General features: G+C 47.5%; 1 protein-coding gene across 4 annotated transcripts in view; it reads right to left on the reverse strand.

Annotated features, from left to right (window-relative positions):
* The window catches only part of FAM234B (family with sequence similarity 234 member B), a 58,397-nt gene that overhangs the window by 15,304 nt on the left and 30,006 nt on the right, over positions 1 to 13,087 (reverse strand). For 2 of the 4 annotated variants that reach the window (XM_082043170.1, XM_082043171.1), the window contains one exon: positions 529 to 921. In XM_082043170.1, coding sequence (XP_081899296.1) covers positions 529 to 921 — 393 coding nt within the window. Of the gene's footprint in view, positions 1 to 528; positions 922 to 5,246; positions 5,640 to 6,983; positions 7,040 to 13,087 lie in introns of those variants that run through there. The other 2 variants (XM_082043172.1, XM_082043173.1) reach the window with 2 other exon arrangements.

The raw sequence follows: 13,087 nt of genomic DNA on the forward strand, positions 1-13,087 counted from the left end.
CAGTGGCTTGAATAGGATGACAAAAGATCACAAATGTTGATTTATGGATTCAAGCAGAACAAGAAGACAAAAGAAATAAGGTTAGTTAAGCCAGACAGAAGACACAAAGACTTTAATCCCTCTCCTGCTGAACACAACCACACACTTCAGTGTGGAGGTGCTGGTGAAACACAGGATGTAGAGAGGGAGGTACTATGTTTTAAAGTGGGCTGGGCCATGTCCATCTGGAACAGAGCATACCATCTGAACAAAAAGGCAGGATGGCAGAAGAGTCAGAATGTTTTTTTTGGTGTTGACAGAAACAAGATTTTGTAGCACTGTCATCTACTGATGTCAGATTTCACAGGCCTCAGCTTGAAGAGGGAGCAGGACACAGTTGCTCATTTACTATTCTACTAGGAGCATCTGCAGTGGTGAGGAAGGTCTTCTGCTCTGACCTGGCTCTCCCAGATAGGTCTCTCCCACCGATACCCAGCCTGGGAGCTGCCACCTCCCCCATGCCAGATGCTGTTCCTGAGGCTTTCTCACCTGCTCCCTGACCTAGGTTGCGGTTCCAGGTGTTATGCAGGTCTCTAGGGGGACAGGGAATTAGAAACGCGCACACCAAGACAAGAATCATTGAGACCACCACAGTGAGCAAAAAGATCGCTGTGCGCAGGTATGGCATGAGGGAAGGAGCAGCCTTCTGCTCCAAACTCCCAGCCGTCTCTGCAGAATAACCCTCAGGCGTGCTCTCTGACGTGTGCTGCTTTGTCATCCCAACCTCCACATCAGAGTCAGGGTCCTGCACCTCCTCAGGGGGGCTCTTCCCATTCTTGACCCCCCCATTCTTCTGGATGTTGAGTACCAGGTCATCTTCACTTTCATCACTGTCAGCCTGAGTGAGGGGATCGTATTCCCCAAGGTCTGGGCTCTTCTTTCCTGAGGAAAGAGATGGAGAGAGACAATAAAGCATGAGTTCCTTGCTTTTGCAGCACCTCAGTGGAGAAAAGGCTGCAGTGGAGAGTGATACAGAAGGAACAATAGCGCAGTCCGTGTTTTGCATGGATCCAAGTGAGAGGTACAAGAGAAAAGACAGCGTCTGTCCATGAGTAGCAGCTGCAGGAGAAAAGATGTCAACAGTTTATTTTCCCAAGATAAAGGTGTATTTATATCTATATACATATCCATAAACACATGTATGTATGTATGTATGGAATTCACAGCTGACTTAATTCAAATACTTTCCTGTTTGGTAATGAGACACATTGACGTGAAGTCATGCTTAACAGTCTTGAATACCTAAACTGCAGCACTCTCTTGACTTCAGGTTCTGAACTCCTTTAGCATTTGCCAGCCTCTAATCCCGACACAGCTCCTTTTCACTTGTAGTCTGTGTTCTCTGAGGAGTCCTCTCTCTGCAACTCATTTTTCCCCTGCTCCTCCTGCCTGGTCCAAGTGTACCATATCTGCTGTCCTGTTTCATGAGGGACAAGAGGGATAGAGCACTGCACATGGCTTCTTTGTAGTGCTGTTAAAAATGGGTATTGGCTCCCTGAAGATGATGGCAAAGTGATTTTCTGCATTTGGGCCAGTAACATGCAGGTGTCTGAAGGGATCAGGGCTGCCACTCTAAGACACCACGTCTCTTCATGGCTCAGCACTGTGAGAGGGAGTGCTCCAGCCCCGCAACAGGAAACCACGGTGCTCCTGCTCTGTTGCTGCTCCCACCGGAGCCGACAGCTTGTGCTTGGCCTTGCCAAGATAGATAAGTTAGTACTGATGCCTTCAGGTGGTGGTACAAGAAAGTAGCTTAGCTTTAGGTGTCTCCCTCACAGATGCCTGGCACATGGACTAATTCTCCCCCAAGCCCTAGACAGCCATGGGGAGTGCAACGAGGGCAGGTGCAGAGCCCGGTCATACATACTGCTGCAAAGCCAGGGCCATCTGTTTATGGGGGCAAGGAAGATCACGCACACTCACTGCCCTGAGCTACGAGTAGAGGATCACGTCTCAGGGAGCTGCTCTGAGCCACCAGGCTGGGCATGGAGCCATGGCCCCTGCTCCAATGTTTGCAGGGTCTCAGTCTATTTCTCTCTCTCTCCTGTTCCAAGGGGGGACTTTGCTATCCCAGATATCTGCCTTATTTCCCTTTGTCTAAAGTTGACCTGAGACAGAAGCTAATTTGTGCCCAAAGATGCTTCAAGTGATACATGCAAGGCATAAATTATAAGCAAAAATATGCAAGCTGCAACCACTCTCGGACACTAAGATGATGGGAAGGCTTTACAGAGTGGAAATTTAAGAGCTTTTATGATTATTCTTCCTGCATAAGATAATACATCCTACTTTTGGTTTTCCTGTTAAAGGCACACTCACAGTTACAAACATTGTAGTATCTAGTTAGTGCAACACACCTATTTTGCATCATCTAGAATCCATTTTGCAGCACGTGCATCTCATTTCATTCTCATTTCTCACCCCACGAAAACACCTTCACTTCCCTTTCCTGTACCACTTATAAATGGCATTCAGTGTAAATTTTACAATTAAAAAAAAAAAAAAAGTCAATCCTACTAAAGGCCAAATGCCCCACACTAAGTAGAACAGCCAGGACAACTCACCCCCACTGAACAGAGGGAAATAAAGATATCTGAGATAATGTACATAAATTACACCCTCCCTTTTTGAGCTAGGGGTTTCTACAGAAGACTCACATCAAAACAATCTGGTGCACACACACACACTCCAAAAAGCTGTTCCTTGTGAAGGTAGAGCACCCAGCTAAACAGTATTACATTCCTATGGGACAGTCAGGTGTATCCCTGTGAGACAATGCATTATTTCGCATTGATCCGTTCGAAGTGTGGGCTTTTCAGAAGTCTTCATAACCTTGGGTCCATCCTGTGAGCAGCACAGAAGGCCACCAAACTCAGTGGCACACAGCTCTCTGCTCAGAGATTGCAGTGACAGCACTGTATGAATTTCCCAGATGTCTATACAGTAGGTTGTGCTGATAAGTTGCTGAAGGAGTACTCAGCAAAAACAAGAAATTCCAGAGAGTGGACTCACTGGCAGGGTATTTGCAGCTTCTCACTACAGATCCAGATGTGCCAGTTCAAGCCAGGTCAGAGTGGTATGAAAAGCAAATGCTGCTGGCCCACGAATAAATGGTATTTAGCCTGGGAAATCAAAGTTGGACAGTTATGTTAAGCAGACTGCTCCCAGTTTTGGAAACTGCTGTGCTTTGAGTAAAACAACTCAAAAGCATAATTACATTTCAGATACACTGTGATTTGTTTAATTACCTTAATTTCAGACAGTCAATCCAGAAGACTGAAACCTGCTGTTCATCCTTGGGGCAACTAAAAGCATTGGCAGGAATGAGCTTTATCTTGAACAGTTTTGTTTCAAATCTCTAGGAGACAGAAAGGACCTCGAAACTATGGCTTACCATGGATGGAACTGAGATGTTGGGAACATCAACAGTGGTGTCAACCACCACAGACAACCTGTAACAGGAACACCTTTCCTGCTGAGAACCAGGTAAGAATCCAAATCTACTCATCAGAGGCTAGAAAACAGCTGCTACACAGTAATGACTTACAGCTTTTTGTGATCTACACAGCAAAGGATGTTTTTATATGTAAGAAAGCTATAAAGCCTGGCCAGTTATAGAAGAGCTATAAAGCCTGATCAGGAGGCAGAAACTGGCATTCCTTCTCCATAACCTTCCTCAAAAGGTTAGCTGGCACTCTTGCAAGGCACAGCCACTCAGTAAGGTCTGGCATAAAATGCCCTGATGATTTTTGGTTTTAAGTCAAAAGGAGGGAAGACACTGTCCTTTAACAATGGCTGTTGGAGCACTCATGTAGCACATGGGAAACCCACTTGCATATCTAATCTCAGAGGATTCAAACACTCGTCTCCCACCATTCAGAGAGCCCTAACAATCAATCTGTAGCTGTTTTGGCAATGTTTCTGGAGGGGTGGTGAGGACACGCTCATTCTGGCCTCCTGAGCCTGTTCTGAAGTGCAGAGAATATGTAACTCATGATTCACCTGGCTGGAGAGAGAACAGATGGAACATGTCTCCTCATCTGGGTTTCAGGTCAGTTGCTATGGGAAGGAGGGATACCACATCTTACTTCCTGTAATTACTTCCAAATGCCTTTCCAACAGAAAAGCATAAATAGACAGGAAAAGCAGTATGAAAACAATGGCAGTCTCACACCATTTAGAGAATTCTGATTTATTAAGAAGTGCTCTAGAAGTCAAATTCTTTCCTTTCTGGTCAAGAGCAAGGCTCAGGCTGGGGAAAGACATTTTGTCCATCAAGAGAAAGCTAAAACTGCCTCTGTTGCAAGTGATCAGCTGTCAGAAAATCCAACACTCCCATGCAGTTTTCAACTTTCCATCGTGGAAATGGAAATGCTAAGACCTGAGTTGGCCTCTTGGTGAAACTCTCACTCTGTCTCCTGAAACAATAATCACTGCATAACCTTAATGATAAATTGGTCTCTGCACTAAAGAAAACAGACTCTAGACCTAAGTTGAGCAGCTCTGTGGCCTTGCATAACTGTATAACTCATATCTTATCTGTCTCTTGCATAGCATCTCTAAGTGGTATAGACTTTGCATTCACTTTATAGGGGACAGAGTTAAATCAGTTTCCATGCTGCTCTGTGCTCTCTCCTACAGGTATAGTAAATAAACTGTTTCTGTTCTGACCTGCTCGAAATTGTCTTTTGTTTTCTTCCACAGCGTCAGCAATAAAACAGAGGTTCTCAGTCAGTGGCCTGTGGTTACCATCAACCTGAGGAACTGTTGCTCGTAGTCTGTGGCTAAATTACTGATCATGTTGCCCTAGTGTTTTTTGGTTTTGTTTTCTTTTGCAGCCACTGGAAGAAAAAGCAAATACTAAAGAGAGAGGTTTTCAAAGGCAGAAGAGAGAGAAAATGCCCCAAATGTATCAACTTTCAAAGGCAGCTGGACTCTAAACTGCACTTTAATCCCCTGTGCATTCTCCTAACAGTACTTTCTGCATAGGCAGCTCTTGCGACTATTGCAGAAGAAGAATGTGACCTCTTATAGAAGATGAATCATGTGATCATGATTTGGAAAGGAGGCATCTGTGAGGTGATCTGTGATGGAATCAGGTCCCACTCATAATGAAATACTAATTTCTAGTGCTGATGGCTTGAAAGATATTAATTGTAATATTTTTTTCTGGTTTTGACTTATTGGAAAGGCTTCTTTGAACTCACTTTGGAGTGAAAAGGGCCACTCTTGGACTTTAGATAAGTACAATTTTCATTGCATTATTCCAATGATGACATGCTGGTTCCAGTATCCTTTGTACTCACTTCATGTTCTGTTTATTTTTCTTTTTCTTTCCCAGCTGGCAGTTGGCAGGCACAAGTCACTGGGTACTGCAGACATATCTCTAAGCCCGCAGGGAGATAAGTTGCCACATATTGATGTAATTAATTTAATGAGATGGAGCAGGAAAAACCAGCTATAGCAATAGGCTCTCTGCTTTCTCATTGATGTTGAAAGCTACATTTTTCAAGAGTTAACCACACAAACAAGGTATGATACATGCAATTTAAATGAAAGACTGATGCAAGAACTGTATTCTTAACTGCAGTGGCAAGGCCTGTGCTCTGTTCAACATCAGTGTGTCCCAACAGCAGATATCAAATATATCACGCTGCTTCCAGAGGTCCCAGAAGGTATCTGTACATGTTATCATATAGTTCCCCAGTGGCTACACCCCAATACACACACAGCCACCAACTCACACTTTTTCTAAACTTAATATAAACTGTATTCCTTTCAATTTAAACAAATATATATATATATATGTATATATAAAACCTGGAAAAAATGCTTTGTAAACAAAATGTCTTTGAATGACATCTAACAGGCACTACATAAGCTAAAAAATAATTACTCCACGTATAGGTTACTAAAAGCTGACAACAAGGCCCCTGAAGACACTACTGTGATCTTTATGGACTGATGGTGTAGAGAAGTATGACCTGCCCACTGAGTGCAGCTTCACAGAGTGGTGCACTGCAGGACCACAGTGATGTGTGGTGCCGGGGAGGAGTCCCATCTCTGTCCCATGGCTGTCCCAAAGGCAAGACATGGTCAGGAGCAGACAAGAGGCACTTTCCCCCTGGGTTAATGCAGTCAGGTGCATTGGCACCCTCTCCAGTCCACCCCACAGCAGCTAGCACGCTCTCAAGATCTGGTTTCCAATGTGTTTTCATTCCCTTTTAATCTCCTCGCTGAATAGAACGGTTGTTGGACTGCTGTTCACTGCCTAATCTTAGAAAGATCTGGTTCCCTGACACAATAGTCCCTTATGCTTGAATATCCTTTCATCTCACTGAAGATCTCTGGCTGGAAGGTATGCAGGGTTGGCAAGCAGGCTTTAAACATTTACCTAAGGTAATTGCAGTGGCACAAGCAGTGGCTTGGCTTTTGGGGGCAAAACCCGGCAGGAGTGGATAAGAGAGGGTCTAACACTGTTCCGCGGTGGTGGCGGCTATCTGGAGCCCTTCCAGCCACAACCGTTCTGTGATTCTGCGATTCTGTGCCCGCTTCTGCGCGGCCTGCGGGACCCGGCGCCTCCTCCCGCGCACCCCCGGGCCCAGCTCCTCAAAGCGCCGGGGCCCCTCGCCGCCATGCAAGACGCCCCCGGAGCCCCGAGGTTCTGCCCCGTCCCCTGCAGCCTTCCCTTCGCCACGGGACCCGGGTGGAGGCCGCCGGCCCCCTCACACTCCCCGCGCCTCCAGGGCAGCCGGGCCTGCCCCTTCCCCCCAGCGCCGGGCCTCGCCGCACATCGCCACATCACCATGGCAACGCACCCTACCGCCCCCGGGGAGCGGCAACCGCGCCTCCCCATTGCCGAGGGCTGCCCCAGACGTGGCTGCCCCCGGCCCTGCTCGGCGCGGCCCGTCACTCTCTGCCCGCCGCGGGTGCAGACCCCTTACCCGGCAGCTTCAGCGCCCGGGACAGCACCGTAGCCATGCTGGAGAGGCGCAGTGCGCATGCGCACCGCCCACCCCCTCCCAGCGCCTTTCCGCGGCCTGCCGGGAATTGTAGTTCTGCGGCCTGAGGCTCCCCGGGAAGGGCGCCCGCCCCCCCGCAACCCGGCCGGGTCCGGGGACGCGTCGCTCCTCGTCGGCGAAGCCTCGCTCTGCTGAGGCGGGGGACAGCCCCGCAAGTTCCTGTCATGGGGAGCTGCGGGTGAGAGCCGCTCGTGGGCAGCCAGGGGGTGCGAAGGGTACGGGCCGCTGGCCCCGAGGTGTTCTCGCCATGGGGCTGCCCCTGCGGGCGGGGCTCCAGGTGTGATGGTACCCGGGCCATCACCTGGCAGGTGCCGCTCTCCCTCAAAGGTGGCCATCCGCCTGGCATAAACTTTGGGATTCCTATCAAAACCGAGGCTCTTCGCTGGCTCAGTCGTCCTTCGTTTGCTCCCTTTTGTTTCACAGGGGCAGAGACTCACAGGGTGGTGGGGGCTGGTGGCAGCGAGCCATGGCCAGGGACAGCCCAGCTTTATACAGCCTGCGTGACTCTGCTGGGCACACACACGTCAAAAAACACACTTGTTGTCCTAAGTGGTTTATGCAGAACATGCCAGTCCTCCAAGTTATTCTTGGTATAAATACATGCCTTCATTCTTAGGAAGTTTTTGGTTGGAAGGAATCTTATTTGTTGATATGATTTTATTTGCAACTGTGTGTTGTTTTTTGTTTTGTTTTGTTTTGTTTTTCTTAATTACAAAAGACCACCAGGAAGTTTTCCAAAGCTGTCCTTGATCTTCACCACAGCTTTCCGAGGCAAGTGAAGAAGTGAACTCTCCCTTTCCCACGATGGGGAAGTTGACCAAGGAGGGTTTTGTGGCTTCCTCAAAGCCACAAAGTTTCAGCTTCTCAATTCCCAGACCCGGCTCAGGCCACCTAACACCACCAGTTCTTTGAGTCATGATTTGTGTGAGAACTCTCAAATCTGACTCCTTTGTCACAGAAGAAGGGAAAGGAGTATTGGCTCCATAATCAAAAGAGAATCCCATTGGCTAAAGAGCACATCATGCTTCCTCAGCATCTGCTGCTGCTTTCTCCTGTTTCAGGTGCTGTTCCTACAAATAATGTACTTACTCTTGCCTTTCAGGTCTGTCCTGAAACTCTTTAAGTAATAACAATAAAGAAGGAGCAGAAGAGAGACACCAAGTGGTCTAGCTGGTGAATTATTTTTTTTTTTTTTTTCAGATTCAAACAGGAAAAAGAGTAGTTCTGATCCAAAATCTTTTGGTACCAGAGGGACTTTTTCCATTGATGTCATCAGGCTTCAGATCAGGACTGTCCGGAGAACACAACACTTGCAGGTGGCAAACTCTGGAGAAGCCATTAGTTTCGTCATTGTTCTTTCCCTTCCAGGTCTTCCTGAATACAGAGTCTTCCTCTTTTTTATGCCATTTCCTCTCCTCCACTTTTTGATTTAAGCACAGTGATAATCCTATATCTATGTAAATATTTACAGGAGAGATCCCGGATCATTTTCAAGCCTCAGTTAGCAAAGCCCGTGATACACAGGGACAAGAGCTGTCCAGCAGAGTGGTTCTTTCTAAGAAAATGTTTCTGGCACCAGTTAGAGCTGGGAGTAAAGGTCTGGCAGAAATCAGCCAGAAGTGGGGACTGGAAAATCTGGTGTCCTCATTTGTGATCTTCTAATATCTGGCACACACACATGCACAGCAAGAGCCCATAGTTTACAATGCTGGTATGTTTGCAGTACAGTGCAACCCACTCTTAATTTCAAGCACCTCCACAAAAATGGCTCATTCCCCAAGCCCTGAGATCTCTATGAGGCTAATGGATAGCAAAGACAAGTGTTTTGTGGTGAAAACTGATGCTTTTGAGGAACATATGACTAAGCACAGTGTTCAGAGGGTGTAATGATTTGCAAAGCATGAGAAATGAAATTTTCCTTCTTTACATTGTGAATGTAAGCTGATTTGCATATAAATTGGACCTGTCAAGTGTACTAATATCAATCAAAAAGCTGTGAAAATAAGACTGGAGTTGCAAATACATCATTCATTTATGTGAATGCTGCTGTTCATTTTATTTATTTTTTTCCAAAGCAGTTTGAAAAAGCCAGATGCTGAAAAATGAGATACTTGGGGTTAAGCTTTGAAGTCTGAGAGCTTTGGGTTGGCAGTGTGGTTGTTTAGAAAATGTTACAAGCCAAAAAGCATGAAAATATGCACCTACCAGCCCCTTATCAGTGAGTGCTAAGCCTGTGCAAGCCCTCTGTACCCACCCTGACACCTGATGTCCTGAGCAGGGAGAAGACCCTGCCTGAGGTAAAATTGCTGTGCCCCGCTTTCTGACCTGACTTCTGACCTGACACTTTGAAATGCTGGTCTGTTGGAGTCGCTGTATAAGTACTTAATATTCACCTAACATACACAAATTGTAGTGATATCCAGGGTCCACCTAATAGGGCCAGGGCTCAAAAATGGTGGAAAGCACCATAAGGAAACTTTTCCAGTGTCACTTCTTTCAGTAACTCCTCGCTGTCACTCCACACAAAAGGAGGGGGGTGATGTCCTAGAACAGCAGTAGGAACACAATATGTGGGGACAGCTGCCTGGTCCAGAAATCCCAGATAACACACTTTAGCCCTGCCCCCAGGTTGCAGCTATTTTCTCTTTCCTCCTCCCTTATTTCTTTCTGGGACAGGTCACGCATAACACCCCTCATCCCTTGCAATCATTTTGTTCCATGGCTTTAGCCACTGGTCCAGCCTACACCAAATAGCCCACAAGTGAAAAGTGCTGCCCTTTTTGTATGGTGATTCACCCTATACAGGTGCCAATCCCTTTGAAATGATGAGGCTAATGCAAACAAATGGAGAAAGAGGTTTAAGTTGGGCTGCAGTGGGACAGGGTTAACTGGTGAGGTTCCACATCTCACTGCCTTGCTTCTTTGCCACCTTTCTGCCAGAAATTATAACCTTTTCCAGGCTGCCTGTGCAAGAACACCTGTTTGTTCATTGATACAGAAAGGACTCACATTAAACACTGCTGTTGAAGGTTCTCAAGGTAGAGCAGGTCACTCAGGCAGAGCTGCACAATGGTGTGATTGCACATGCAGTTCTGCCTGTAAGATCAGAGAATCAATTGCCTCCTGATGAGATACTGGGACAGGGAGCTATTCTGAGCTGTCCTTTCCTCCAGGTGTCTGGAGGCAGAATTAACCTGCATCTTTGCACTCCTACTAGTGCTACTCTAATGCTTTTACCTGTTGTTCTTGTCCTGCCCTTCTTTGCATGGCTACATGGAGAGGGTCAGGAGCACCATTCTTTCCTCCCATGCCTGGCTGAGTCCCTCCATGACAGACGACTCACACAGGAGCAGATATTGCAATGAATAGGAAAGTAAGTAAAAACCAGTAGAATAAAACAGTAAAAAAAGCAAGTAAAACCAGGAAAAGTTATGATAACATTTCTAGAAGATGCAAATCACGCCAAGTTTGCTTGTACCTACAGCAAGCACACGTCAAGCAATTTTAAACAGTGCAGAAGACTGTAGCTTCTAATGAGCCCAAGGAGTAAACCCAATGCCAGCCCTTTGTACACCTCAGCATGAGCAAAAGGCCGAAAGATGGTTGGACCTCTTCAAAGGTTTCAGCTGTGCAGTCCCCAGGCTGTGTGGTGTGCCCACATACTCTCATGGGGCAGGCAGGGCGTATGTCAGCTGAGGGCGTTACTGTGGGGAGCTGCCCCAGCCAAACCCCCAATGGGTCCATCTCCAGAGACTCTTCCAGTCCTAGTGTTGTTCTGCCAATGCTGGGAGTCCTGTGGCTGTGAGCCTGGAGGGAAGTGCCCAGTGGTGCGTGAACTGAAGAAACAATTAATGAAAGGAAGGAGAGGGTAGATACTAAAGGGATGTGTTATGCACAAAGTGGAGGGAGCATATGCTGCAAAATCCTGCAAACTGTCCAGCATCAAGCATACATCTTGATGCACCCTTGGGAGTTACGCTTTTCCCTCTAACCAGCTGGATCTGACAACTTCAGGTGGATGCATGCTATGAAGAGCTGTGTAGAGTCTCAGTGCCAGAGCTGTGTCCCCTGTTGTTCTTTGTGGCTTCCTCTGATGGCCTCATCTCCCCATGTGACCTTGGGGTGATGCCATGGGAGATCTGAGTCCTCCCGCAGGTGCCTGCGCCTGGAGCAGTGACAGGCAGAAAGCCCTTGCTTTCATCCCAGTGGGGCAAGGGAGGAAGCCTCATGCAGCAGAGATGTTTCACTCACAGATTTGCAGCAGACCAAAGCAGGCATGAAGTGGTTCTGAGGAGAGAGCAGCACTTTGTAGGTGCTCAGCACTTCCCTTGATCTAAAGCGAGAGAGAAATGGCTGCAACTACATGGGCAAGACCTCAGAGCAGTGATGTGGTTTGTGCAGGTGCAGGCAGGAGAACGGGCACAGCGGTGATGGAGGTGACTGTTCCTGTAAGCCAGGCTGGGGAGAGAGGGACTGTTTCAGGCAGGCTGCTTTCTGGCTTGTGTACAGGGCTGAGGCAAGTCAGAGTCCAGCAGTGGCTGGCTGGCCCTGGGGCATCTCCAAAGATGGATGCTCTTAGAAATTTCACAGGAGCATCTATGACACTTCAGAATTCTATTGAAATCCCTGGTGGCTCATGTGTGGACTTTTAAAAGGTCTCCAGCTCTACAGATGCTAACATATTGGAGCCAGCCTGCCCTCTGGTCCCTGGAAGATATCAGGAATTCCTCTGCATCTCCATCTCACTTACAGCACCCAGTTTCTGTGCTCTAGGGGTATTTTGTCTCAGTGTGTGCTTGGCAGCCAGGGCTAGACACAAGCAGCAGCACTGGGGAGACCCTCACAGCTGCTGGTCTCCCACATGGCCTGGGGCGCAAGTACCCTGCAAGGCACAGGGGATTACAGAGAGGGTTTGAGCCCTTTTTGCCCTCAGCTTGCTAAATCTGCACCTGCCCAAAGGCTGCAGGTTAAACCAACATCTGGGGAAATTAGCATAAATGTTTCTGCAGATGTTTTTCTTGCCTGAGGGATTTTGCTGTCTTGGCACTCTTGTGTGTCCTCAGAGACCCACAGACAGGCACATGAAATAGCCTGTTCGCATGTCACAAGCAAGCTTCATGCTGAGGCTATTCAGGTTTAGAAAACTGACTGCAAGCAACAGTTCTCATGCGAGAGAGCAGATCAAACACCTTGTAGCTGCTTATAGTACAGTTGCAGAGATGTGGCAAAAACAACAAATTTAAAAAAAAAAAAAAAAAAAAGAAGCTCCTAATTAATTGGTTGTATTAAAGTTCCCAATCTATGCTTAGTGTGGTCCAGTGATGGCAGAGGGGTGCTAGATGTCCCTATCTGAAAGCAGCCAAGGTAATAATGGTGGGCTGGGCAGCGCTCCTTTCACATCACTGGGAATGTGGATGTCAGGAGACACGGAAGGGAAGTGCTACAGGTCCTTCCTGTCCTGCCTCCTCCACTAATCCCCAAGGAGGCACAGGGAATGGGGAATTTCTGATACACACTCCTGCCAGCGGAAAGCCATGCTGAGGTAGCAGGCTGCTAGCATGAGACCAGAGCATTGGGCACACACGCTGACCCTTCACCAGCCCAGGCTGGATTTGAACGGGGGTTTCGGGAGTGCGTTGCTGTGCCTGTGTGGGTTTCCCCATCAGGTGTGCTCAGCTGGTGTCTCTGTGTCATGCCATTGACAGCTTCTCACTCGGAACGTTCCTCCATCCACCATCCCCATCTTACACCTGATCATCAGCAGTTCATTTCCTCTTTCCAGGGCGATGCTACAGCAACATAACAGGGCTGTGTTTGATGCAAGCTGAATGAGGAACAGCTGGAGACAGATGATTGTTTGGGTTATTTGCCTGTTGCCTGGACATTTTGTTTGCTTGTTTGAGCCCTGAAAAAAGTAGGTTTCCAGTTCCTCCAGAGGCTGGTCTGTGTTAAGCCTGTGTATTGTGGGCAGCTTTTGAAAACCGGTGTTTTATAACTTTGCAAATGAGTGTCCTGATGCTTCAGTG

The sequence above is a fragment of the Streptopelia decaocto genome (assembly GCF_964273445.1).
Source record: "Streptopelia decaocto genome assembly, chromosome: 1".
In the NCBI taxonomy this organism is placed as follows: domain Eukaryota; kingdom Metazoa; phylum Chordata; class Aves; order Columbiformes; family Columbidae; genus Streptopelia; species Streptopelia decaocto.